Genomic DNA, 27,398 nt, shown 5'->3' on the forward strand with positions numbered 1-27,398 from the left:
TTTCTTTGAAGTCTCATTCACCTTATTCCTCCTGGCAGGTCTCCTTTCTCCAAGTCCTGGCAGAATATAACAGTAACTCTTGCCTTCTTTTCCTTCCCAGCACACTACCCTTCCCCACCCACCCACTCTTCACACCTACACTCGGGATGGAGAAGTAGGAGCGGGGTGTTTAGTAGGAGAGAGATTTAAGATCCTATGCGCTCCAGTCCTTGGGGACATGATCTTGCACTGAGTGTTCTGCCCTCCAGAGATGCTTGTGGGAGTAAAGGGAGACGCCTAAGTAGGATGCCATGTTTTCAGCCTTTCAGCTTGAGTGCCAAATACCTACCCTTTGAAGTCAAAGCTTTCCAAATGAAGTCAAAGTTCTCATGCTCCCATGTTTTAAAAAGTCAAATGACTATATTTTAGAGCCATAAATATACCTCGGTCTGCTCGGTCATGACTTCGCAGCTACCTGCTGCCTTCCTCCCTACCACCTGACCTTCCAGAGCGTGTGCGCATGTGTGAGCCAGTGACCTCTGAACCCAGGCCTCCTGGCGGGGAGGTGCTGAGAAGGAAGAGGCGAGAGGGAGAAACCCAGGGCCCCGGGGGGGCACACAGGCACGTGGGGTGAGGAGTCCAGACGGAAGAAAGCGAGACCCGCGTTTCAGACGCGATTTTCTTCCCGAAGACTTTCTGCGGCTCTCGTCCTCGGGCCTCCCTCGCCGCAGTTCGTGCTGAGAGATGACAAGGACCGAAAGGATCTCGTCTCAGACAGCCTGGCAACAGCCCTCCTGCAGGAACCGCGGGGCCAGTTCTCCTGCTCTAGCTGGTGGGCTTCCAGGAGCAGAATCGCCTGGAGGGGCTGCCGTTTCTTCTCGCAGCTGCCAGTTCAGACCCGAATTCAGACATCAGCTTCCACTCTGATTTCCTTTTAATTAAATGCGAAGCCAGGCTTTGAGAACCGCTTTTCTGGGCAGCAGCGCCCCATAGCTGTCAGGGCAGCCTCCACCTTCTGTCTGCCGGAGGCCCTGGCGATCTTGGGACCTGGCTCCGCAGCGTCCCCTCTTTACCCTCCAAAGACAGAAGGGCAGCTTGTGATCCCCTCCCGCCTTCTGCTTTAAGAAATGACCAACCAAGTCTAGTGAGCACAGAGGGGTAGAAACAACTGGGACTGGGAGCCAGGGGTCCTGGGTGCTTTGCCTTGACTCTGCCTCACAGCCTTGACCTTGAGTGATCCACCAACGTCTCCACTCTAAATTGCTTTCACCTGTCACACTGCACCCTTCTGGCTGCCATGCTCACTTCTCACTGGTATTGAGAAGATTAAAGACCACACTGGGTGTGAGAATGCTTTGAAAACAGATGAACCTTTCACAGATATAGGTATGACTGTCACTAATAATAATAATAATAATAATAATAATATGCTCATATCTAAAATTACCATAACTGGGAGTTCCCGTTGTGGTGCAGTGGTTAACAAATCCGACTAGGAACTATGAGCTTGCGGGTTCGGTCCCTGCCCTTGCTCAGTGGGTTAACGATCCGGTGTTGCTGTGAGCTGTGGTGTAGGTCACAGACGCGGCTTGGATCCCACGTTGCTGTGGCTCTGGCATAGGCCGGTGGCTACAGCTCCAATTGGACCCCTAGCCTGGGAACCTCCATATGCCGAGGGAGCGGCCCAAGAAATAGCAAAAAGGCAAAAATAAATAAATAAATAAATAAATAAAATAAAATTACCATAACTGTATTTTTTACTATTCAACTTCAACAGAAAACTCTAGATTTTTAAAAAAGAGACGACATCTAACTGAATATATCTTCGTAAAGCCTATGCACTTTTAACTTAATTTCAAGAAACATACTTTCCCAGTCTGCATTTCGAAAAAGAAGATATAATTGCTAGCATGTAATAAGGTTTTTATACCTCTATTATTATATTGCTAGGCTGATTACATTCCTGTTATAGAATCAATGCATAATTTGGGGGGAACTTTATTAATACTAATTTTTTCATACTACTAATGTTGGCTGCTGTTTCTTGAATCCTGACCCTGGGAAATAAGAGAGAAATAATACCTTGCTCAGCCCAACTCCTGAAGCTGAGTAGTTTTACTTGCCTTTTGGTGAGAAAGCTAAAGCTTCAAGAGGTTGACTTCCTGCCCAAGGTAAAAATTAACGACTGGCAGAGCCTGTGATTCGAATTCATATCTCTCTTTGTCTCCTTTTGTGTTTTCGCTGTTAAATAATACTCTCTGTGAACTGTGTCACAGCTATCATCAGTAAAACAAACTGCAGCATTCATTTTCAATGATTTAAATCAGATGAACAAGTAACATATTTTGGAAAGCAAAATTTAGCTTTGCAAAAGGTTTGCTGATATCCAAAAAGGGTTTGGGGAAATGCCTTTTGAGGTTCTGAGAGCCCACTCACAGTCAAGGTACAAGCTGAATTTGTGTCTTACCGGCTCGGGCTTCGAATGATCTAAGGGAGGGAGGCTTGGGGTTTTGCTCCATTAGGCAGAAATGGAGAGGTGGGGGAGGGGGCTCTTTTCTCTGTTAACTTTACCATTAACCTCTGGGTTAAACTACACAATTAGTACCGCCGTTTCTTAATACTTATGTTCACTCCCCATCGATGACAGTGATCCCCAAACTAGGCTGCACATCCGACATCCGATCGGGTAGTAAAAAAATTGTAAGTGCAAATTTCAAGGTCCCAGCCTAGACCTATGGAGTCAAAATTTGTGATATGTCTATTTATGAAATCTCCTCCCCCCGCCGCGCGCCCACATTTCTGATAGAGCTGGTTCCTTGAATCACTGATCTGTTGTGATTTGTGACCTTTCAGAATTGATTTGCTTAAATCTTAACATTATATAGTCCTTATACCATTTAAATCACTTGGCGTCTTTTCAAGGGTACTAAATTATAAAAGCTACAGTTAACCACAGCGTTCTGTAGTTATGACTCAAATGGGTTGAAAATGGAAAACATACACATATAACATTTTGTAGAAAGTCAAGGCAGAAAAAAAATCCTAACTGCCATCATTTTCCCATGTTGAGACCTCATGCTGCAGCTTTTTCCCAAAGTGAATTTTACGTCTGAGCCATAAAGATCTTAGAGCCCCTCGTGGGAATGCCATGGCAGCAGCCCTCCAAAACCATTAGGATCACCTCTGCCAGCCCCCTGCCCGCCATCGCTTCGGTAAAGACTTCCAGCCTCTGCAAGAACTCCGCACACAAACTATCAATAATTCACTGTTTTCCAACATGACCATTTGTAAGAGATATCTTTCTGTTACTTGCCAGCAACAAAAAATTGCTTAATAGACATAGATGATTATTTTTCCCATATGTTCAACAACTCACTCTGAGCTATAAATAGGCAACAAAACTGTCACCCAGAAGGTACAAATAGAGAAGCAGCATGACATGGCCAGCAGCATAGTTCAATATTAGAAAATTGCATTAACATGTGATTGCAAATATCTGAAAACTGGCCCTAAAAATAGTTTAAAAGTTATCCAATAACTAAAAAAAAACAAACCAACAAAAAACATTCAGGTCCAAGTCAGTGCAAAATTCATTCCAAGAAAAGTCTTTCATCTAGCATCTTAAATTTTTAACATTAGTTCTTTTAAAGTAAAGCAAAATGCGTTGTTCTCTTAAAGGTACATTATTTCCCTTCTGAAAGGCATATTTTCGGGTGAAGCTTTTAAAAATAACCCTCTAATATATTTCTTCTTACCCCTGGACAAAGAGTATGTTTGTAGGTACTGTATGCCTTTATCACTGCTGCATTGATTTTGTGACGTAGGAAACCAAACCAACTTCTAATGGCCAATTGAAAAGTTCAGACTTTTCCATCCAACCTTTCAGGAAAGAAAGATTAGATCTAGACATAGTTAAACTAGAGCAAGAACTAGCTGGTCTAAATGAAAACTGTCTGTGCATTTTGGGATTGTACATGCTAGTGATGGAACATAGAAATATACCGGTAAGTCGGAGCAAAACAAAATACCAAGCAGTCCCCACTTTTTGAGAATGTGTAAGCTTGGTCAGCCGAAACACCAGTGATAAGCAAGGTTTTTCTTTCTGCCTCTCCCTGTGAAAGACACGTAGGAGAAATCAAAGGTCATGAGCCAGCATTCCATAAGTCTTACCACCTTCGTGTTAAAACATTCAGTAGTTTGGAATGATGAGTGGTTAGAGTGAAATTATTATTTTCTTTCCTGAGAACATGTTCACAGGAATAAACATTTAACCTGGTCCTTCTAGTTAGGTTTCTAGGATGTTTTGCAGGTGTTTGTATGATTTGGGGAAGAGAGGATCTCCACAGATTTCATTTTTACTAAACAAAAAGCAGAGAAGTTCAGTGAGTTTTCAAAGTTCAGCACTGATTTATGCAACTAGCACAAAGAGTCTTGCATGGAAAGAATAAGTTTTGCTCAAATGACGCTTGCGGGTGACTTTTTAAAGTTTTATTCTAAGAAATCTTTGTCCTGTGTTATTTTCCTTTAACAGCCCACTTTTCCTGTAGGTCCCGCAATAGGGACAAATACGGCGATTAGCTTTGCTCCTTACTTAGCACCTGTAACCCCTGGAGTTGGGTTAGTCCCAACGGAAATTCTACCCACCACACCTGTCATTGTTCCCGGAAGTCCACCTGTCACTGTCCCGGGCTCAACTGCAACTCAGAAACTTCTCAGGACTGACAAACTGGAGGTACTTCAATTATTTTTGTGCTCTGAGATGTATTTGCGGTCGAAGTATAGTTCTTTGTGAGAGAATGTTTGCAAGATATTCAGTCTTAGGAAACAGCCATCCACACACATCCACCGCAAATGAATCATGCATTCCTCATTCTGTCCTTTGACTGTAAGGCCGAGTATAAAGTAGCCTGAAAAGGGAAAAGAATTCATTTACTACAAACACAAATCTGTTGTGTGGACTGTGTGTTGAGGGGCAAAATGTGTAACAACACATGGAACACTGAATCAGTCACAACGCGGGCGTGGAGTGGCGCCCGAAGGCCTCCAGCTGTGCCAGACATTCACCTTTGCTGGATCCCGAAAGGTCTGGGAACAAGCAGGTTCGTAGGCCGGCAGCCAGGGCCAGAGAGACGCTCAGAGATGGGGTGGGAGGAAGCAGGTCTGGGACTACTGACCAGGTGCTGTGGTCCTATTGCAGAAAGTTGAGACCTAGTCGTGTTCTGGTTTGTCAGCCCAGGGGGTATGCAGGTGAGCGAGGGGAGCTGGAGGCTGGGAATTTTTCCTTGTTGATTTGAGGTACTTTAACTTAAATTCAAGTATTTTTACAAGAGTCAGGGAAACAAATTCACATATTTATAAAACCTAATTCTTAAGCCATGTGTCAGACCAACTCACCTATACTATACTGGGTAAGATTTCTCTTTAATCAGGGGAGTCCTCCATTTATCTTAACTACTGTATCTGATGGTATTTACTAGAGTGTTTCATATGGGTGTCTAAAGAGCTTGATAGATTTTTCAAAGAGCTTGATTCCAGTTGTTAGGTGGTATATATGTATGCCACTGCTTTATGTTAGATCATTCTAGAATGTTCGTTCAATGTGCATTCGTTTAAATATTTACCCAGTAAATCTTGAAAACCATAAAACCGTTGCTCAATGTTAGGTTCAATCTGGAGTATATGGCTCCCACAACGAAAAGACTATAAACTCCCATTTCTACTGTTTTCATCAAGCCCATCTCCGTGAATACGGAGCCCTCTCATGGGGCTGGAAAAGAGTTTGGAGCTCCACCTGGTGGACCCATAAAGCTTTCATGTTCAGTACGTGACTGCGTCGTTTAGAAAGCAAATTAAATCCGCAGAGTTGGGAACAAGTTGTCCTTCCCAGCAGGACTGGTAGACAATGACATATGTAAAAATGATTCACAAGGACTTAGGCAAAGCAGCTTGCTATTCATTCAAACCGGGAATGAAGTTGGCTGCACACAGAGCCCCCAGGTGAATGACTGATAGCTGGTCTACGCTCATGCGGTCTCAGCCTGAAGTCACTCCACGCATAGGGGGAGGCTTGCTCAGAATCTGTGGGAACATCTTAGTAACTTTTATTTTGTACATTTTATGAGCTAAAGATGGAATGTGGGATAACTCTCCAAAGTTAGAAGGAAACAATGAGTAATTTTGTGATTGATCCGTCTACCCTTTAAACTCGCTTGGCCCCTGGTCAGTGAAACTCTATTTCCCGAGTACGTCTGACTCCCACAAGGCTTGAGTCATGTCAGTGACCCTTCCTATGATGTCGCAAAGGATCAAGATATGAACCACCACGTTAAGCACATCGACGTTGGGGGTGGAGCCTGGGAAGAACATAACTTACAATTTTACTAGCAGTTCTTCCCTGACAATGACATTTATAAATATATGTATTATGTGTTTATGTTATTTGTGTCGTTCATGTTATCAGTATTAAGCGCAAGATTAAGAATACCCGGTAAATTCCAAAGAAAAATTTTTTGTAAACTCTTTGATCCATGAGCATGCTCAGAGGATGGAGCATGATCCTAAGATTTCAGGATAATTAAGGATTGAGGAGTGAAAAAGAAACAATACCTGAAACACCTCAAACTCTATGCTCCTCCCCTCCTTTCATTTCTTTCCCTTTATCTCTTCCCCTATTTCTCTCCTTTTCCTCTTTTCTTTATCTTCTTTCTGTGCTGTCAAAAAATAATACTATTGTGACTTTAGATGAAAGTTTTAGTGTCTTAATGTTGTAGTTCTTCTAATTGATGGTTATAAACTTACCTTATCTTTGTAGAGCAGGTGACACCTATGGGAAAACTAGAGTATTCAGTCACCCCACTTCCCATCGTCCTAGAGGAGGAACGGGTTTGCAAGGCCCCCTCAAGGTTGTGCAGCCATGACCTTGTGGCTTGATCTCTGGTGAAATTATTCCTCCGTGCAGAAAACCCTGTAACAGCGCACAGGTGTCATGGTGGAAGAAGACGTGGATATGTGTAGATGTCCCAGTTTTATATCTATTCCAAATTAGTATATATAAAATAGAATATTTTCTTTCTCTCCCTCTCTTCCTTCTTTCTTTCTTTCTATAGATAAATAAAACCCAAGGCCAGTGGAGGCTGTGTTGATTTTTTTCCTTTGTTATTGCAGCTAGACCGTAGATTTTTTTTTTACTCGCTTCCTTGATATAGATTCTCACCCCAGGAAAGAGAGTGAAGCAAAAGGCAAAACTAGTTTGCCAGGGGCTCCGGGTCTTGCTTTCTGGATAACTGAACTCTTGCTGTAAACGGCGCAAAAGCCGCCATGAAAAGAAAGGAAGAGCGTGGACCTCTTTTTCTCTTTCACCTCCACGCGGCGCCCGCCGAGGTAGCTTGCGCGGCCCTCGGGCCCCCTGCCGCATCGTGTGCTCTTCTCCCCCGTGTCCCAGGTCTGCAGGGAGTTCCAGCGCGGAAACTGCGCCCGGGGAGAGACCGACTGCCGCTTTGCACACCCCGCCGACAGCACCATGATCGACACAAACGACAACACCGTAACCGTTTGTATGGATTACATAAAGGGGCGTTGCATGAGGGAGAAATGCAAATATTTTCACCCTCCTGCACACTTGCAGGCCAAAATCAAAGCTGCGCAGCACCAAGCCAACCAGGCCGCGGTGGCCGCCCAGGCAGCCGCGGCCGCGGCCACAGTCATGGTAAGTGGGGCGCGCGCGCCGCGCACCTTCCCGGCCGCGAGCCCGGAGCCGCAGCCCCGGGCCGCGGGGACAGGGAGGGCTGCCGCCCCCGCTGCTCCGCTGCCTCCCCTCCGTCCTGGTCTCCCCGTTCTGTTGTGTTCCGTTCCCCCCTCCTTCCCTTCTCCGGCACAATAGGTAAATCCCTCAGGCACAGGGAACCCAGGGCGGGGACGGGCGTCTACTCCCCACCCCCGGGCTCGGCCCGGGACCCGACCGGCCGAGCAGCCCAGGCTCCCCGCCCAGGAGCCCGCACCGGGCGCTCACCGGCTCTCCCCTACACCCTGATCTATGTTCCACTCTTCTCTTGGGTTACTTATCACAAGGGCCCTGCTTCAAACAAACTCTCCCCCTGAACGAAACTCCTGGTGAAACATGAAGATGAGCTGTATGTCTGGTGCTTTAAAAAAAAGAAGAAAAAAAAAGGGGGGGAGGACCTGGAACCCAGGCTCAAGTCCCTGAGTCACCCTACTGTCCCTTAGAGACAGCGGCCGCCGCCCCAGCACCCTTGGGAGCCTGTTACTGCTCCACTCTCAGGCCCCACCTTAGACCTTTGGGACCAGAATTCGAATTTTAAAATATCCCCAGGTGTTTTGTACACATATTAACATTTGAGAAGCACCTGTCCAGAACACTTAAACTTGGCTACATTCTGGAATTACCTAAGGGGTCTTGAAAGGTTCTAACATCAGCCCCTTCCCCAAGTATTTAATTGGTCTCCTTGTGACCTGAGCAGGTGTTTGGTTTTTTGGTTTTTTTCTCTGAAGCCCCTAGGTGATGCTAGTCTGCAGCAGAGTTTGAGAACCACCTCACGGGGTTGTGGAATAATGAATGTGTTTACATGTGAGACCTCTGGTTTGTCAGAAGTCTGTTTTAATATATGATAGGTACTGGGCATCCATTCGTTTAAAACGTATAATGAGACTTGCCCCACATCAGGCACTTGCTGGGTGGAATAAATTAGGCAGCTTTCCTTGCCCTCGGGGAGCTCAGTTTAGTAAGTGACAGCAATAATGCACCTCAGTGACAGGGTGGAAATGCGTAATGGGGCCCAATGGGGCAAGACTCGGTGGCCAGGTGTCCCTTGGGGGAGATGGATATGGCTTCAGAGATGAAAGATAGATTTTAAAACACATTGTTCTAGCCGGGGACCATCACCTCAGGCACTGATGACGGATCAAAATGCAACGGGAGCTGTTATACAAACAAGGTCACCACTCTTTCCATAAATGTTTATAAAGGTCTGGCCCCATGATAAGCAACAGAGATTCAGGGAGGAAGGCGTACAGCCCGACCCTCCGTCATCGCCGCTGCGTGTGGCCTGTACGGTTATTCAGACCTCTCTAATCTTAGCTTATTTCCAAGTAACCTGAACACGGGGATCCCTCATCTCTCCCACGGTTTCTTCTCAGAGTCCTTGTCCCTGTAGGGTTTTTTCCTCATGCCCTTCTCATTCTTCCGTCACTGAACAGAACAGTGATTTTTCTGGATGCGTGAGTTTCTGTATTTGTAGGAATGTATGCATCCAGATAGGAGAGTCAGTACAATATAGATAAATTCTCCCCACTTTTGTTCTAGTAAAAGAGTGGTCTTGAAGACTGATTATAAATAGGAGCAGTGGGTGAGAGGCCTGTAGAGGAGAGGAGAATAAATTGGTCACTTAATGCTGATGAAAAAAAGAATTCTTTTGGAGAGCAAATGAGGTCTTCTGGACATTTCTGCAGGGTGGAATCCATCTTCCTATCCACTTAGTGAAGACTTCATCCTCTGAAAAGTAAAATGTTTTTCATTGCAGTCATTCTTTTAGGCCAGCCCCGATTTATTCTAACTAGTGTGTGGATGGTTGGGCACAGAGAACCACGTTTTGACCTCGAGCTCATGTTAGAAGTCCTAACTAGGTATCAAGGATTTCCCCAAGGCTAGTCAGGACTCTGGCTGCAAGAGGCAGATGCTCGCATGGAGAAGCTTCAATGAAAAAGTAGCCTTTACTAGATCCTTCAGTGCCCTCCCAAGAGAGCGGAGGTGAAACAGGGCTCAGAGGCGCCTGGATCCCAAAACTTGAAAACCAGCGGGCCCCTTGCTTTTCTTTTTTTCGGTTTCTCTTGGTGTATCAGCTCCATTGTCTAAGACCAGCTTCTCCAAGCGACACGGACCGTGGCTTTGACACCTCTAAGGACACATCCTTACACCTTCTGACTCGAGAGGAAACAGTGTCTTCTACTCTAGCCCTACTTAGAAAACAAAACAAACAAAAAAGCAGGGTCACTTTGGTGGCCGTCCTGTGGTCAGAGTCATAGCATGTCACGATTGGCTCAGCCCCCATCACAATGGCCGTCTCAGGCCACTGGAGTACAAGACAAGCTTCTGGAAAAAATTAGTCTCTTACCTCAAAAACCTGACACATACAGCAAACCAGCAGCACCAACAGTGACCGTCAGCGCTGAGCCCTGAGCGTCTCTGAGCCTTGATTTAGCTGCCTGTTCCCCAGAGGCCCCTGTTCCCACATCCCCCGTCCATGTGTTCTTCCATCACTGAAGGAACAGTGCACCCAGAACACGTCAAGGGTAGAAGGCCTGCGCTGATGCAGAGAGCGAAGAAACGGTCATTTACCCGCCCAGCCCGCCGTCTTTAAATCAAGACCATCCCCGGCTCTGGGCCCGTCTGTGCGTTTCCGCATCACACTCACCAAGCTGGTTGCGGTGGACGTCGGTGTGCTGAGTCACCGTCGTTTCCTAGGCTGTTACCCTGGGCCCACATTTGGAGCCGTGATATTTCGAGTGACCTTGCAGCAGCATCAGAGACACCCCATGGGAATGGAGTTTCCGAACAAAACAGCCAGCTTCTCTCTGACAATTCCGTGAACATCATTCCCTCTGTCATGTCTTTTTTAACTGAAGTGAGAGGAAAAACTGGATAAGAAAGTATTCTTGATCTGGCAGCAAGACTACGTGGTACACCAAAGAAAAACGATGAGTTTATTTCCCTGTTTAAAAGAGCAAGTGGGAGTGACGGGTGCAGGCAGATGTTGGCATTCCATTCACCTGAGTTCCGTATCTGAACTCCGAGAGTTTCTGTGGTGCCATTTTTCTCATGGTCCAGGGATTTCCCCTTTTTTGATTACTTGAACCCTGAAAAGGAAGGGAAAGCTTTGATTCCAGAGAAAGAGACATCTCTTTCCTTTGGAGTCTCATTCTTTTATCATACCTCTTCAAACATGAGCGTCTTCCTCACCAGAATTTTTCCAATGTGAAAATAAGCCAGACAGAGCTTCTCTTTGGTAATTTGAACACAAAAGGGTATCTGATCTTCAAGCAAGCAGTCTGTCTACACACACACACACACACACACACGCGCGCGCGCACGCGCGCACACGCACACACACCCAAAATGGGGCTATACCAGGAGATACCTACACACACACACACACACACCCAAAATGGGGCTATACCAGGAGATATCTATTTTGTAAAATAAAGCAGGACCAGCTGCCATCTGCTAGATAAGTTTCAGTTGCTCAGGAAAACATGTGCGGGGACTTGGAATTCCATCCTACTTGTCCACACCCTTTTCGTCCTCATTAAAGTGGCAGCTCTGATTACTGTCATTGGCACTGCCTGACTCCTCACGCTTGGTCTTCACCTGCAATGCCGGGCCCATGGCTTGCTTGCCTTGACTTGCTTGCCAAGACCTAGTTTGCTCTTTGATCCAGAAAATGAAAAACCAGTCTGCATGTACACAAGGCTGGAGGAGGCCCAGAGAGGACAGAGGCTCAGGAATTTGGGTGACGCCAGCAAGAATGGATAGCCAATGCCTAGCACATAGTAGGGGCTCAATGAAAGAGAACCTCATTCTCTGCATCACTGCCTAAGGAAGCTCCCAAGATGCACCAGGCCTCGTGATCTCTAAAGTCTGTTCTAAGCCTGAAGATCTTTCAATATGGATGAACAAATGCCTGCAGCCAAATAATATCCTCTAAAGCAGAACAGCTGTGTGCTACAAAGCGATATTACAACATGGTTATTCGTCCATACAGTTTTTTAAAATACAGTCTGCACACGCGCCTCAAAGTGTGAGGTGTGAGATGTTAACTTGACCTGGTGTTTCCTTGAGATGACAGGCTGTTTGCATCTGATAAAGATACAAGGAGCGGTAGAACGGGAGATGCTGCCACTGTCCAGCTCTCAGCTTCTTTAAATTCCTTGATTATTATAATTTCTGTCAAAATTACATTTCCTCAACCTAAGCTCAGAAAAAGGAGAATGTTACCTTTCAGGCGATCATCCTAAGGAGAAATATGTAGTGTTTCTTTTTCTAGTTAGGGACTTGTTTAAATGATTTCGTTAAATTAAAATTTTGTTCAGAAATACCAGCCCCCCGAGACGTGACCACTCCTCTAGTTGGCATCACAGAAACAATCAACCCAAGAGTAGATTTGTCCTCTTAACTCCCAAGGACTGGGAAGGGGGGGGGAATTGAATCCAGGAAGTTGAGGCCCGAATGATTCTGAATCTAACCATCCAGGTAATGGTCTTGGTGTCCTCGACCAGAACAGTCTATGCAGCCTTAGGTGGTTAGTGCAGCCTAACATAGGCCCCCCCCCCCAAAAAAAAAGCATTATTGAGCAAAGTAAAACTATAGGAGTGAAAGATGTTAAAGGTGGTGTCACCAAAATTACATCGTGGCAGTGGAATTGAGGAAAGAACATTCAGTTACAAAGAAGCTTTTCTTATTGTGAAGGTGGTTTTTCAAATGTTCTAAAATGTTCACAGTTCTGCTTCCAGAACAGTGACTTCCTGTTATTCGATGGCCTCTATCCAGACTGTCTTCCAGAACCTTTCCTCCCGTGGCCATTCCAAACTCCTCGCTACCCAGAGCCCTTTCCACTTATCTCTAGTCTCCCCCCAACCCCCGGCCCGAGGTCTTTATCTCCTATCACTTCCATACTTTTAATCCTGAATATTAAATCATGACAAGCAGCTCTTTATTTGCCAAGGAAAATATCATTGTTTCCTATTTTGAAAGTTAAACACCATCCCATTTTCTTTCAAATGCCATAGCTGTAACCCAACTTTAGTATAAACCATTTTGTACTCATTATACAAAACCTTAGGGATTTACCTATTGTGCACAACATAGAAAAGGGGTGTTTCATTTTTTATTTGCATTGGAGCTATTTCTTTGAATTTCTTTATTTTCATAGAATTCCATCACAAAATTTTTAGATTTTTTTACAACAGTATCAAGGAATAGGAAAATTTTTTCATCGTGGTCTCAATCAATCACTACTTGCTATTATTTCAGCTGTTTAAATAAAACTATCTGCCCACAAGAATGGTTATAAGTTAAAGATATTATTTTACTTCTAACATTTCAAGCAGTTCTTTGCTATTTTTTAGCTGTTTGCTATTTGTTCTAACCAAGAGTTCCACATCTCATTAACTGGGTTGGTCATAGTTAAAAATACAAATAGAATTACTGAATATAAATCATTTTCATACCCAAGGACTTTAAAAACCCTCTAAAGGGTATTTTCTTAATGTAATCCTCCGGTAAGTTGTTTGTGATAAATTGAATTAAAATTTCAAATGTGGCGAAAAACACAGAATGGATGATAAGTTAGTCATTAGAAACTGTCCGATGGAATAAAAGCGGGAAATTTGAGACCCTTACTATTCGAAATTAAAACTCAAGTCTGGAACTTTATTCCATGTTGCCAGATCCACACTAGCAGAGTGAAGAGAAAAACTGAGACAATTATCCACATAATTCAGACAAAAAATTAAGATCCAAACCCAAACAGTTTTGCCTAAATAATCTTGTGTTTGAATATTTTTTTGCCTGAATTGTTTGTCTCAGTTTGCCGCTTCATTTTGTTAGGCTAGATCATTACTAAAAATTATTTTTATAAAAGGTAAAAAGACCATCTTTTTTTTTCAACTTGGATCTTGTACTTAGTGTATTCATATTTGAGAGCTAACTTATCAGAAGTTCTTCAATCCCGTGGCCCTTAAAAGTTTTGCATTTTTTTCTGAAGCAATATAAAAAATGCTTATGGTGTGTATGCAAGCTGCTGTTTTAATTAACTTTCCTGAATTTCAAACATCTATATTTTACTCTCTTATATGCTTTTAACTAAGGTATAGTAGATGCATTTTTGCTTCAATACTAATTTAAGGTGTAATATTCATTTCTTTAGAGAACATTTTTGTTGTTGTGCATGCCTAGTGTTTTGTACGTTGTATATTGCATTCAGAATATTTTTTTCCTTCTCACCTATCCACAATGCAATGCCGTTCCCATGATGCACCTCTGCTTGCTGTTTACCTGTATGTTAATTCGCTTGAATCCCATTGGCCCACTGCCATCATGTGCTCGCTGCCTGTTATTAAAAGACTCAGTCGACTGCCAAAGCAATGAAGCGACCTCTCGAAGCATCTGTAGACCTGGTACTTTGACCTTTCACCTTTCGCTTTGCATGTAGCTTTTCAGAAAACCATCTGAGATTTGTATTACTTGTAAAGTATTGGTTGCAAACAATCTTATTATTAATTAATGAAAAAAATCAATAAGGTGTTTAGCCATCTCGTTGTCCTATGTGATATATGAAATGAATTAATCCTAACAAAATTTAATACCTTTTCCAAAAGAGTGAAGCAAATTTAAATTACTTGGCTCGGAAAATGCTCAGTATAATTCTAATTAACCTTTAAATTCAAGAAATTGCCATTTAGTTAGAGAAAAGAATAGGTATTAATAATAACACAAATGCTTCTCCCCCACCCCTTAGAATAGTTTAACTCATTTTAAAAGCTCAAGTCATTTTTGTTGTTGTTGCTTGAGAGTTTTTCTTTTCCGTAGTTAAGATGCTACCGTTTTGGGTTACAGAAATCATGCTTTCGCTCTCAATAACAAATTCTCACTCATTCGACATTGCCGCTGTTTAAATTTAAGGTGCATGGCAGAGGCATCTCCTTAGCTGTCGTTTTAAAAAAGAATGTTGCAATTGGTGATCTCTGTGGACACGGAAGCTGGGTGTCCTTTGAGTTATACATGTCTTATCCGATTCTTCACTTACAGGCCTTTCCTCCTGGTGCTCTTCATCCTTTACCAAAGAGACAAGCACTTGAAAAAAGCAACGGTGCCAGCACCGTCTTTAACCCCAGCGTCTTGCACTACCAGCAGGCTCTTACCAGTGCTCAGCTGCAGCAACACACGGCGTTTATTCCAACAGGTACGTGCCTGACCGTCCCAAGTCCTGTGTCCGTGTGCCCTCCGGTCATGTGCTTTCTTCTCATTCCTTTAAGCTGTTTGGTGGCATCTAGTTTGCTTTGAAAGGTACGATAAATACAGCCTGAAACTCATCATTGTCTTAGCTGTCTAGGTAAATTTACCTTCCTTGGAATGAGAGCTAAAGACGGCTAGGATTCTAAAGCCAAATATTTTACAGAGTTAAGTGACAGACGGAACACACGAGGAGCAAGTAGCAGTTAGGGCTTTTGGTTTCTTGCATTTACACATGCTGTGTAAAACTGTTTATGTAAATAAGACCTTTTATGTGTGACAATTGAAATTTGTCATTAACCCTGAATGACCTAAAAATAGCAAGTCCAGTAAATACTAACCTTTTTTTTCCTATTCCTATTTAGAGCACTAAAAAAACAAGGCTATTCAAATTAAAGCAATCCTCTACTCATATTTTTACATCCATTCTTTCTCTTTCACCATCCTTCTCGACCTCCACCAAGTTCACAAATATAGAGAACTCTTATCCTCAGTTTCTGAGCCAATGCCTGATAATATTAGGTGCTGAGGTGCTCTAACTCTGTCATTCCACTAAGCAATGAAATCCATTAATCATGGAATCCTAAAGGTTAAAGGATTTGTAGTGATCTCCTCGTCTCACTGATTGTTTTACAGATGAGAAAGCTGAGGCCCCCTAAATGCGAAGTGACTTCCCAAGGTGGCACTGCTAATGCGAAAAGAGGCTTAGAACCCAATTTCCTTGTGACCAGTTTGATTTACATGACACGACACCAGCCAGCCTCCCTTCGTGGAGGCCACAAAGTCCGCCTCTCGAGTGCGGCCTAAAACATCAGATAAAAGGGAAGCAGCAGAAGTGCGAGGCACGCCGGCCTTCCTCCATTTCGTTACCCACCTCCCTGACCACAGACCCGCACACACCACATACAAACACGAAGAGTCGCTATCAATTGACGAGGGCTTCGACTTTGTAGTCTTTGCCAAAAGCAGGAATGATATTTGCAAAAGAAATAAAATTGGCTAGGGTATCAAAAAACAAGAACAAAAAACTGAGGAGTGACTTAGGTCTTAGTGAGGAGACTGTCCATTGAGCTCTTAGCTTGAAGTCGGAATTTTCATCCCACGACAGAGACTCGACAGTCAGTGTGAATAACAGTTTTATCAAAAAGAGCACATTGACTCCAGTCCACAAGGTGGGACTTTTCAGTCAAGTAGCAAATCGGGAAATAACATAGGAGGGTGTTGAATGAATATTGTATTCTTTAGATAAAATCTATACTTTGAAATGAATCATTAACCTCTTGACATCATTTATTGTAGTAAAAATATAAATGACATTAGTAAAGTAGTTCTCAGTATTTAGTTTTCTTATTTTAGTTCTGCTCTGCTCTTACATAAACTCAGAGGCTTGTAGAGTGAGTCTCTAAATGCATACTTACTGGAGTTCCCATCATGGTGCAGCGGAAATGAATCCGACTAGGAACCATGAGCTTGTGGGTTCGATCCCTGGTCTTGCTCAGTGGTTTAAGGATCCAACCTTGCCGTGAGCTGTGCTGTAGGTCGCAGACGCTGCTGGGATCCTGCATTGCTATGGCTGTGGTATAGGCCCGCAGCTGTAGCTGCAATTCGACCCCTAGCCTGGGAACCTCCATATGCCGCAGGTGCGGCCCTAAAAAGATATAAAAATAAAAATGAAAAAAATAAATCAGTGCTTATTGGGGCTTCACTCTTGTACAACCTTAATTAGTGACATTTCAGTGAAGTCATAGCACAGCAGTAATTGTACTGGTAATCCACTTGATATAACATGTTCATAAAATAATCACTAGAAGGTGAACTCATCTCAGTGTCCTGTGTGATTTCTACAAGTGTCTTATTTTATAGACCTTGTCACTAGATATTTAAAGAGAAGAAAATTGTGGGAGAATATACTGAGGGGAAAAACACAACAGGACAAGTCTGTTTCTGAAGACTGGGGGTAATGCCACTAGCATTTCCTGTGAGCGCCTCCAAAACCTGGAGCTGAGCCGTGCAAAGATAAGGCCTCTGACGCATATTTAACACTTGAGTTCAATAATGACTGATTCGCTAAATCACTGAAAGAATTCTCGCTGAAAAATATTCCACCTGGCAACCATTTAAAGATTTCCAAAGCAGGAATGAATAACATTCCTTTTGCCGTGACCCGATTATAGTTGATGAAACGCGCTGTTATCTCGGACCCAAAGGCTGGACCAGCCGCTGTGGTTGTGCACTTCCGCCCTCTGCTGGACTCATTAAGAACTGTTCCAGCGTGTCCCGCAGCCCTCTACTGAGGGGCTTTGGGAGCAGAAAAGTGGGTCCTAGCCCTTAATTCTGTGGATGAGAAGTGTTTCCGTGTTTACCATGATGTAAACATCATAGTGAACAAACGTGGATCTAATGCTCTGAAGTGGTATTGCAACTTCTAATAAGTTTTCACATGTTTCTCTTAAATAATGAAAGAAAATACGTTCATCAAAAGAAAATTAGCATAACCGTTCCCTCACTTAAATCCATAATAGAAAGTCCAGTTTTATTTTGGCTCTAGTTTTTATTTCAGGCTTTCTTTCTCATAAGCCACATTTTCAGCTTAATTTAAAATGATAATGTTAACAATCAATCGTTGTTTGAAACCCTGCAGATGAAGTGATAACGTTCAAAAATAATTTTTTAAATTGGTAGATGATGGGCTTACTGACTTTTAAGTGAAAGGTTTTGATTTTCCTATAAATGCTTTACATTAGCAATTATCATAAATATGAAACAAAAAATATTTTCTGTTCTCCTGGAAGTAGTTACCATTTATTAAAAGGCCTTTCATAGAGAAGTTTTTGACATGCTACTAAAATTCTCCCATTGACACAATGCACCTTTGGATTTTAGGAGTTCTACCTCCAGGCTGTGGAGTTATTAATAAAAAATATTATGCAAAATATGGGATTCTTCTCCAAAACCCTACTAATATAATTATCACCCTGGTTGATGCCCTAACACATTTGCAGTGGGTGGGAATTTTCCTTTTTTGATAGGAATTATTTTAACCTAGTAGTTATACTTTTTCTTTGCTATGTTAGGAAAGTGGCAAAAACCACACACGTCCAAAAATAGCAGCATAATGATTCTTGGCATCTCTCTGACAGGTTTATTCCGAGTTACTGTAAGCGTTGGTAGAGACATCATCTCATCATTCTTCAAGAGCGCTCCACCAGTGGCAGGCAGGGTCACTGGCATTTTGCAGATGGGAAAACTGAGGCTGTCCCTATGCTGCAAAGTGGAATATGTAATTCATGGGGATTGTCTAGATGATTCTGACTCACGGAGTCTAGAGTTGAAAGGCTTGTGCAGCTGCAGCAGCAAACACTTGGGAAGTCTTCGTTGATAGAATTAGTGCTTTAGTGAACTGCTTCTGTCAGTCAGAGCTAAGACAACCCACTGACTCCCTCCTTGGTTTATTTCATTATATTGGAAATACAGAATGAGGAGAACCAGAAAGTGTAGCACAAATATTGCCTAATGATCAGAAACTGTCCGGTCATCACACACCATGGTGAACGATTTGTCAGTATTTCGTGAAAAGTAAATCTATATAACCTCAGCAAATTGTATTTATCCCAATTTAGCGAGCAGTTCTTGAAAACATAGTCTGTTTGGGGCTCTAAAGCCAGTGCAGGGATACAGAGGAGTCGAGAACAAGGTGGAAACTGAAACAGGGCAGAGCACGAAGGGCTGCCTTAGGGAGTGGGCGCAGTTACTCGGGAGCAAAGGAGAAAGAAGCAGCGGATTTGGCCCTCGGATGTGCCGAAGGTGGTGGAGACAAAGGATGTGGAGAAAGAAGGACTTTCCAAAGGAGGAGAGAATTGCTCAGGGCTTTGAAAGGGAAATTTTACTTGGGATGGGAGGTGGAGAGAGCATCGCGGGCAGGGGGAGCGGCGTGGACCAGGAAGGGTACTTGAGGGGTAGCAAGTCACCTGCTGTAGCTCTGGTATAAAGTACTGAAGGGGGGGGGGAGGGATGAGAGTGGGAGGAAAAGGCAGAACGAGGCTTAAAAAGAAGTTCAGGACCAGAATCTGGAGTTAAGATCACCACACACTGCCAATATTATGTGTTTCCAACATTCACGTCACTTTTAGGACACATAAGAGATGTTTATCGCATTAATTCGATTGAGCATTTCAGCCACCTGCTGAACTGAAGCCAAAGGTCCTGACCAATCCTGGTCCAGGGTGGCTGCAGGAGCTGCTGTTAAGGGTTTGCAACCCAGGGACATTCGCATGTGTCCGAGAAAGGAAAGTGCCCCAAGACAGCCCATCCACATTGGAATGTGAGAAAATAACATGGAATTTTTATAGGCACAACTTTAAATCTAGCCATGGTTGACTTTAAAATGAAATCAGTCACAAACGGGGTAACTTTAAGACATTTTAGGAACAAAACACACTGCTCCCAACACACTGTCACCAGTGGCTGAGAACATTCACTCGACTGACTACCTACTCTGTGCTCCATGGACAGAGGCAGACGTGAACCTGCCCTCCCAGAGTTTCCAGCGGAGGAGACGTGGATGTTCAATAAATGCCATGTCGTAGGCAATTAACTTCTGTGTGAGTAAAGCGAATGACAAAGTGAAGAGTTCAGTAAGGCTTAAAACAGGAAACTGAGTTAGGTAGCGTGCGGAGGAAGGTAAAAAAAACAATTGAATAGTTGTTTAGAGACTCGACCTGTACCTTGAGAGCTGGAAAAGGAAGAGTGGGGTAACGATGCTGGTGGGCAAAGGGGACAGCTTGTGGAAGCGCAGGAGTAGGAGAAAAGCGTGATGGGTTTGGTTCGGAGATATGGAAGGCTCATCCGTCTGGAGCTGGGTGCCGGGGGAGAGGAGCATAGGATCCGTTGGGAAGATTGTCAGAGACAGGCCGTGGGGACCTTTATCCTAAAAGCAGTGAGAAGGCAAGGAGTCTTTTCCAGTGGATAAGTGAACTCATCTGTTTCGGGGAAGGTCTACTCCACGAGCAGAGTGGGGAATGGACTAAAGGTGAGGCAGGAGGATAAAGGAAGCAGGAAGTGAAGATGTTGCTGCCTCGCCAAGCCCAGACATCAGGGTGGTCACAACGTGAGAATCAGCAGCAGAGATGGACCGATAGACAAATGCAGGATGCATTCTAGAAGCAGAGTTGCTTTGTCTTACTGGTGCCCTGGACCAGGGAATTTTACAAGGGAAAGTGGTGTCAGGGAGAACTTTTGAACGAGGCTAGAGCTGCTCCATCAGTGGTGATGGCCACCTGGAAGACGGTGGTGTCTTTTCTTCCTGAAGTGGAGAAACATTCTGTGGGAAAGAGCAGGGCTTGGGTATGTTACATCTGAGATGCTTGTGAGACAGCCGAGTAGAAAACCAGAGAAGCAGCTACGTAGGAATCCCTGGAGCTCACAGGAGCGATCTGGGCAGGATAAATGAATGTGGAAGCCTTGAGCTCGTAGATAGTATTTAAATCCTAGATTGAATGAGACCATGGAGTGAATGATATACTAGAAGAAAAGTAAGAGTAGATGAAAAGGAACCAGACCGAGCCCTAAAAAACTCCAGTATATAGAGATACAGAGTGTGTGTGTGTGTGTACCTGTTGACAGAAAATCCAAGGAAAAAGAGTGATTTATTATGGAGAGAATAGCCAAGTGCTAAATGTTACCATGACTCAGGAGATTAGATGAAGATGGAAAGCCTCCTACGGATTACAGAAACATGAAGGTCTTTGATGACAGTAGCAATTTGAGCGGAGAGGTGAAAATGAAAGTCAAATTGGAGAGGATGGAAGAATAAATGAGGGCAAGGAAGTGAAAATTTGTGTGTGGCTAACTTTCCAGAAGTTTGATATTGAAGATTAGAAAGCTAAGGCCGGGAGTTCCTTGTGGCGCAGTGGAAACGAACCCAACTAGTATCCATGAGGACACAGGTTCAATCCCTGGCCTCGCTCAGTGGGTTAAGGACCTGGCATTGCCGTGGGCTGCAGTGTAGGTCACAGACATGGCTCGAATCCACCATTGCTGTGGCTGTGGTGTAGGCCGGCAGCTGCAGCTCCAATTCGACCCCTAGCCTGGAACTTCTATATGCCATGGGTGCAGCCCCCCCCCAAAATAAGGAGAAAGATGGGGTGTTGTGAGTGGGATTTGGAAGTACTTGTGTGTGTGTTTTCGGTTGGCTCTGGTAGCACAAAGGTTCTGAAGCACCCAGGAGTAGGAGCCCAGACTAGCTGGCTGACTAGTTAACGTTTGCCTGATCAAAATGCAGATCATGCAAAAAGCCCCCCTCCAGTGTGACTAGTTCAGCAGAGAGAATAAAGACCTACACCTCTCAGATTCCTCATCGAGAACCTCAGAAGGCAGTTCTAAAGCCCTAAGTGGGGACACCGACCCTCAATACAAACGAATTCTCTGGCACCCACATGACACCCAATCTTTAGTTATCTACATCCTTATATTACCATGATTTTCACTCTAAGGAGCTGAAGCAGAAGTAGATAATTCCTTTCAATAAGGTTCTTTTTTTCAGTGTTCTACAACATACGTAGAGTCTGTCAGGTTCCTGATTCAAGTACATTAATAAGACTATGCCCAGGTACGGCAGCTATTCCCAAGGAAGTGCTGAAATCCTCCCTGCCTCTCTTCCCCCCGCCTAGTCCCTAGACACCAGCTTCAGATTTCCGAGGAGTTTTGCCAGAGGTCCCCCTCAGGGATCACCTAGTAGCAGTCATAACAAAAGCCCTCACCCCAGTCCTGCCCCAGCCCCAGTTCTGCACTGTTTTGCCTCTGCGGTATGAATTGCTAGTCACCATGCCTGTATCGTAATGAATCTCGTAGCAGAAAATAGGACACACACACACACGCACACGCACACGCACACCCCCACACACCCAGGTCATTTCTTAATAGGAACCTCAGTCTTTCTGCATTGAGGGCTTTTAAACAGTCATCTAAAATTCACCTGACCTGCAACCCTTTGATTTGGAGGATACGGAATCTTAATTGCTGTTTTTATTTTCATGGTTTTGCTGATAACAAAACATTTTACAACCAAAAAACAAGCGAACTTTTAATGCAATAAGGTCAGTGTGATCTAGTGAATACAGAACCTGACCTGGATTTAGGAACAGAATTCTATTTCTGGCCTTACCCTTGACTCCCACCATGCATGACCTTGGAGTAGTTACTGTGCCTCAGATTTTTCATCTGTAAAATACCCACTTCCTACCTCAGAGGATGAACTTGAGAATGTCTGTAAGATACTGTGTGGTCTTAGAGGAAGGAGACGGCTGCATTATCACATGTCATTCTTATTAGAATCATGTTGATGGCTGTGAACCAAAAGTGTGAAAAGCAGTCTAAGGAGTGAACGCTGAATAATATTGGCTTAAAATAAGTCAGATATATTTGTGTCCGCACTGAAAATGTGAATGACTCTAAAAGACTGTTCACTAACCCTACTTATTTCTGGTTGTGCTTCAATCTCACTTTGAATGTTAACTCTAAACCGCTAACCTGTTTCTTTCCCTTTATCCACTTTTTTTCCACCTACCATTGCATGACATGCAGGGTCAGTTTTGTGCATGACACCCGCTACCAGTATTGGTAGGTTCCAACCTTTTTTATTTGTCTTTTCGATTATGTACAATCGCTTCACTTGCTTGAGACTGATTTCAGAGATGGTAGAAATGCCGTAGGAACTAGTAGATCTGAAGGCTTATTTGGCTTTAGAGTTAACGTATGGGGCTTAAAATGTCCTTGTCTATTTAAGAGGATGACCGTTTTCATGTGACTAGAACAACCACTACGAAACCTAAAACCGCAGTTACCAGTCTGTGTTTAATGATCTGTATTTTGTTTCTCTTTAGAGTTTAAACCATTTAGCATAAGAAAAACAAACAGAAAGCTTCCTTTATCAGAGAGGCAGGCTAATTTCATCAGTGTTTTAAAGTTTCATGTGGTGTGCCTTTATCTCCTCTTTGCTGTGTGTTAGAGTTATCAGAGTTTCCCAGAAGTATTGATTTTTTAAAAGATTATAAGCGGATGTATTTTGAAAACAAATGTCTCACCTGCCTTGCTTTATTGCCCTTTTTAACTTGGTGTTGATTTATTTGTATCCCACCAGCCCCTCAGAGGTTACCTGTTCATAGCACTCACGCAGCTGTCCCCCACCTTCTCCAGTGCCTCGGAACAAAAGCCTGTCTTAAAGACACATGGATTGGTTCCATTTAGAGTGAAGAAAAACAAACACTGGCAAAACGTGTCTGGCTGTTTCATAGTGACTGAGTTAGAAGTTACATCAAGGCTGTGGTTTTTGCTCCACTCTTCTTAAAACCACAGTCCCCAATAATTCCAGTTGGAACAGGCAGCCCCAAATTGACCTCCCCCCCACCCATTCAATTTAACTGCCCTTACTTCCAAGAAAATTCTAACCCAAAGTAAGCCTACATGTTGAGCCTACATGTTGAGCCTCTGATATTTTAGGATGAAGTGAATATTACATATTCTTACTTTATTGGGACATCACATGTCACCTTTTTAGAAGCACCCTTTATCATGGGCACCATAGACTCTGAATTGGGAATGATCTGTTGGTAGAAGGAAAATGTTTATAAATAAATACATCAACCAAAGTAATCTGCTTTGGCCTTTCTGGGAATCACTGATTATGTTTTAAAACTTCCTTTAATTGTACTTGTAATAAGCTATTTTCCCTTTTTTATTTCTCTCCCATGCTTCCTTGCTTTGCATTGTGATTGCATGCCATCTGCTGGTTTAACCCATGATGGCTTGCTGCTGATATTCACCATGCCAAAATACCACTTCTATTACCATAATGCTACACCCTCCTGTTCATTGCTCCCATGGTTCCCCTCCTGAAAGTACCCATGATGCACAGCGCTACGTCAGCCACTGTCTCTGCAGCAACAACTCCTGCAACAAGTGTCCCCTTCGCAGCAACAGCCACAGCCAATCAGGTTTGCTCCTTTTAAAGCTTTCTTTCACAAATCCCGAACTCTAAATGAGTGCTGATATTTAAAAAAAAAATTCTCGGTGAGAATTTTTTTTTCATGTTTATCCATCAAATTTTATTTTTTTGATGAGTTTATAGCCAGCATTTATGGACAGGTTGCACTTATTTAGAGTTAACATTTACTGCAAATAATGATGTAGCTATGTTTTGTGTTGCACTGTTTGTTTTCGTACCTAATATTGTGTAATTAACCTGACAGGCTTAAATTCCTTTTAGTACAGCAGTACGTATCCAGTGGTTTGTGACTTGCCACAGAAAAGCCATAAAAACACGCCCGGGGGTGCTTCAAAACTGGCTCTATTTTGAATCAGTTCACGCAGACCCTCATGTCTGTTGTGGAGGAAAAGAAAATTCTCCGCTTAGGAAAGTCTCTCCTTTTTCCTTGGTGGCAAATTTGAGGGCCGAGCGGTTCTTGTCGACATTTTCCCTTTGCGGGTCCCACGTGCTCCCAGACTCACTCGGATCCCACTGTATGATCCGTTCAGAAACTGGCCTAAGAGCCAGACCGTTACTGCAAGAGGACTGCCAGGCCACCGAGTTCACAAAGGCTGGATATAACTGATGAGGGGCGTTTGAGTCCTTTGGATGAATGCATGTGCCAGTAAGACCGTGGATGGACCATGTCTCCACGAGGGCTGGTTGGTGGTGTCCCACTCTGTTGTCACAGGCTGACTGTAACCCTAACCCCAGCCACCCGGCTTGCAAACATGTGCTCCTGTCACAGGAGAGGACTCGGAGCATAAACCCTCAGCTCACCCAGAAATCACCTTCTTGCGCATGCCCTCCCTTCACAGAAGAGCAGTTTTGCTTTTGGTGTTAGCATAGTTTGTTTGTTTTTTAGTCAGATCAACTGTACTAATACAAGATGACAAGATATACACAGCAGGAGGCTGGAGAGAAGGAAGGTCTTTTGGAGACACTCAGAAGAATCATGTCTGGGCATAAATGACAGATTCCAGGGAGTTCCCGTTGTGGCTCAGTGGTAGCAAACCTGACTAGCATCTATGAGGACGCCGGTTCGATCCCTGGCCTCGCTCAGGAAATATAAAGAAATACTTTATAGTTTTCAGTGGGTTAAGTATCTGGCATTGCTGTGAGCTGTGGTGTAGGTTGCAGATGCGGTGTGGCTGTGGTGTAGGCTGGCAGCTGCAGCTGCAATTCAGCCCCTAGCCTGGGGACTTCCATATGCTGAGGGTGCGGCCCTAAAGAGCCACAAAAAGAGAAAGAATGAGAGGGAAGGGGGGAGAGAGAGAGAGAGAGAGAAAGGAAGGAAGGAGGAAAGACAGAAAGGGCAGATGCCAGACTGCATTGTGCAGGTGGGAAGGGCTGATTCATGCCTCTTTCCCTGCTCTAGTGAAGAAGTGATTCCAGAGCTACAGGTTTCATCACTGAAAAGATAGGGGTGAGTGCACTTGAAGGAAGGGGTGTAAATGCGTAAAATCCCTCGAGCTCCTCCCGTGCCTTCAGAATTGTGGTAAAGCGGAAAAGAACGAGGTGGGGGGTGGGGGGGTGCAGAGAGGCAGTCAGAGGCTACATTGCCTGTTGCTCAGTGCTTCACCGGCCCCCTCACTGTGCCAGCTTCCCTCTTAGGAAGGCTGACCCAGGCATCCAAGCAGACCTAACAAAGAACAGCAAATGTGTTTCTCAGCTGGGAGGGGTTTTTTTTAATGATGGGATGGGAGGAGGGAGAAGCAGTGTTCATCCTTCCATTATTAGGCTCAAAGCACCTCTTTTCACTTGGGTCACTCCTAGTCCAGGAAACTGGAAATGCTTCTTTGTGTCTAAGTCCTGCCTTCCTTTTGTGATTTTTTTTTAAACAGATTTTCTGTTAGGAAGTCCCTTGGTAAGAAAGTAAGTTTGAGGTGGAATGTAACATTTGTTACAGTGGAATTAAGCCTTCATACTTTATGGCAAGGTAACCACTTCTAATACAGAATGTTCTTTCCTGTGAATGGAAAGGAAGTCAAGATTTATAGCTTTCAGATAAATTCCTTTTTAATGATAAGTTCTCGACCACGTGTCGTAAGTGTTTTTCCAGCCTGGTGATTTTTTTGGCTCCATCTCGTAGGAAAAAACAGAGATTGCATACATGAATGTAGGTTTATGTTTGTGTGTAGGGGGTCAGAGGCAGGAAGCATAGACGATTCAGAAGCTAAAATCTCTCTCTCTCTTTTTTTTTTTTTTTTTGGCTTTTTAAGGCCGTACTTGCGGCATATGGAAGTTCCCAGGCTAGGGGTTGAATAGGAGCTGTAGCCACCGGCTTACACCACAGCCACAGCAACGTGGGATCCGAGCCATGTCTGCAAGCTACACCACAGCTCATAGCAACACCGGATCCTTAACCCACTGAACGAGACCAGGGATCAAACCCGCATCCTCATGGATCCTAGTCAGGTTCATTAACTGCTGAGCCATGAAGGGAACTCCCTAAAATATATCTCTTTACAGTTGAATGTGATTGGTAAAGGAACTAACAAGTTAACTTCAGTTAAATACAAAGAAGGGGAATTACAGGAGTACCTGAGAGTAGCTTCAGGGACCCTAGATTCGGCATCTTGCAGTTTTCCGGCTGTAGTCATTGCTGGACGGGGTTTCAATGATAAGGAAGAGAAATCCTTTAGCAGCTCTTGATGGGGGTCTGCTTACGCAGAAAAAGAAACAGTGGTAAACATACATTTTCAGATATGATATTCTTAATGTCTTTTCAACAAGTTTCAAAGAGCAAAGCAGCTGCAAAGAACTTGGAAATTCTTTTAGTGCCCAGGAATTCCGAATTCAGAGATTTCTGATGACTGCAAAATGACAGCTTTCCATTCTGTTGCCAGTTTACCTTTTAAACTCACATGGAGTCATATCCGTGTGAATTACATGTCGTTTAAACCAGATGGGTCTGTTTCCCCCTTTGTGGAAGGAAGCCTAGAACTAGATGGCCTCCAGCCTCCCTTCCAGTTCTAAGGCTCAACAAACCTGTGGTTCCTCAGCTATTATCCTGGGCCCAAAGCCTCTGCTCATAAAGGTAATGAACAGGATAGGAAGCGGTGCTGGTGATTTCAGAGTTCTGGGAATGCTCGCACCCTCCCCTCCTTGTCATCCCTGAGCGATCTGCCTTTAACACACAGCGCGGAAGGCTTCTGCCAGTTTTCCAGTTCATTTGATCAGTTTAGACCGTCAGTTCAGATAGTTCAAATCTCATAGGTATCTGCAATTAGATAAGTCATTCATAGAAGGAAGAAGACGGACCGAAACTCCCATGACAGCTCCTCCAGTCCAGTGTTCTGTTTCGTGTTACCCCCATGGTCAGTCAGGATGAACAGGCAACAGATCTGTAAGGTCTACCCTCAGGGCTTAATC

General features: G+C 43.9%; 1 protein-coding gene and 1 long non-coding RNA gene across 14 annotated transcripts in view; one reads left to right on the forward strand and one right to left on the reverse strand.

Moving 5' to 3' along the window:
* MBNL2 (muscleblind like splicing regulator 2) overlaps window positions 1-27,398 on the forward strand; it is a 159,340-nt gene that overhangs the window by 107,914 nt on the left and 24,028 nt on the right. For 2 of the 8 annotated variants that reach the window (XM_047756169.1, XM_047756170.1), the window contains exons 4-7: window positions 4,511-4,711; window positions 7,421-7,684; window positions 14,113-14,166; window positions 14,798-14,951. In XM_047756169.1, the coding sequence (XP_047612125.1) occupies window positions 4,511-4,711; window positions 7,421-7,684; window positions 14,113-14,166; window positions 14,798-14,951 (673 nt within the window). Of the gene's footprint in view, window positions 1-4,510; window positions 4,712-7,420; window positions 7,685-14,112; window positions 14,167-14,797; window positions 14,952-23,896; window positions 23,992-27,398 lie in introns of all 8 variants that reach the window. The other 6 variants (XM_047756173.1, XM_047756174.1, XM_047756171.1 and 3 more) reach the window with 5 other exon arrangements.
* The window catches only part of LOC125113452 (uncharacterized), an 82,848-nt gene continuing 60,083 nt past the window's right edge, over window positions 4,634-27,398 (reverse strand). For 3 of the 6 annotated variants that reach the window (XR_007131462.1, XR_007131459.1, XR_007131458.1), the window contains exons 3-6: window positions 26,568-26,685; window positions 10,762-10,848; window positions 10,407-10,611; window positions 4,634-6,943 (exon numbers count right to left, since the gene is read on the reverse strand). This is a non-coding gene — a long non-coding RNA (uncharacterized LOC125113452). Of the gene's footprint in view, window positions 6,944-8,839; window positions 9,488-10,406; window positions 10,612-10,761; window positions 10,849-26,567; window positions 26,686-27,398 lie in introns of those variants that run through there. The other 3 variants (XR_007131461.1, XR_007131460.1, XR_007131463.1) reach the window with 3 other exon arrangements.

Source organism: Phacochoerus africanus, chromosome 13 (genome assembly GCF_016906955.1).
Source record: "Phacochoerus africanus isolate WHEZ1 chromosome 13, ROS_Pafr_v1, whole genome shotgun sequence".
Lineage (NCBI taxonomy): Eukaryota > Metazoa > Chordata > Mammalia > Artiodactyla > Suidae > Phacochoerus > Phacochoerus africanus.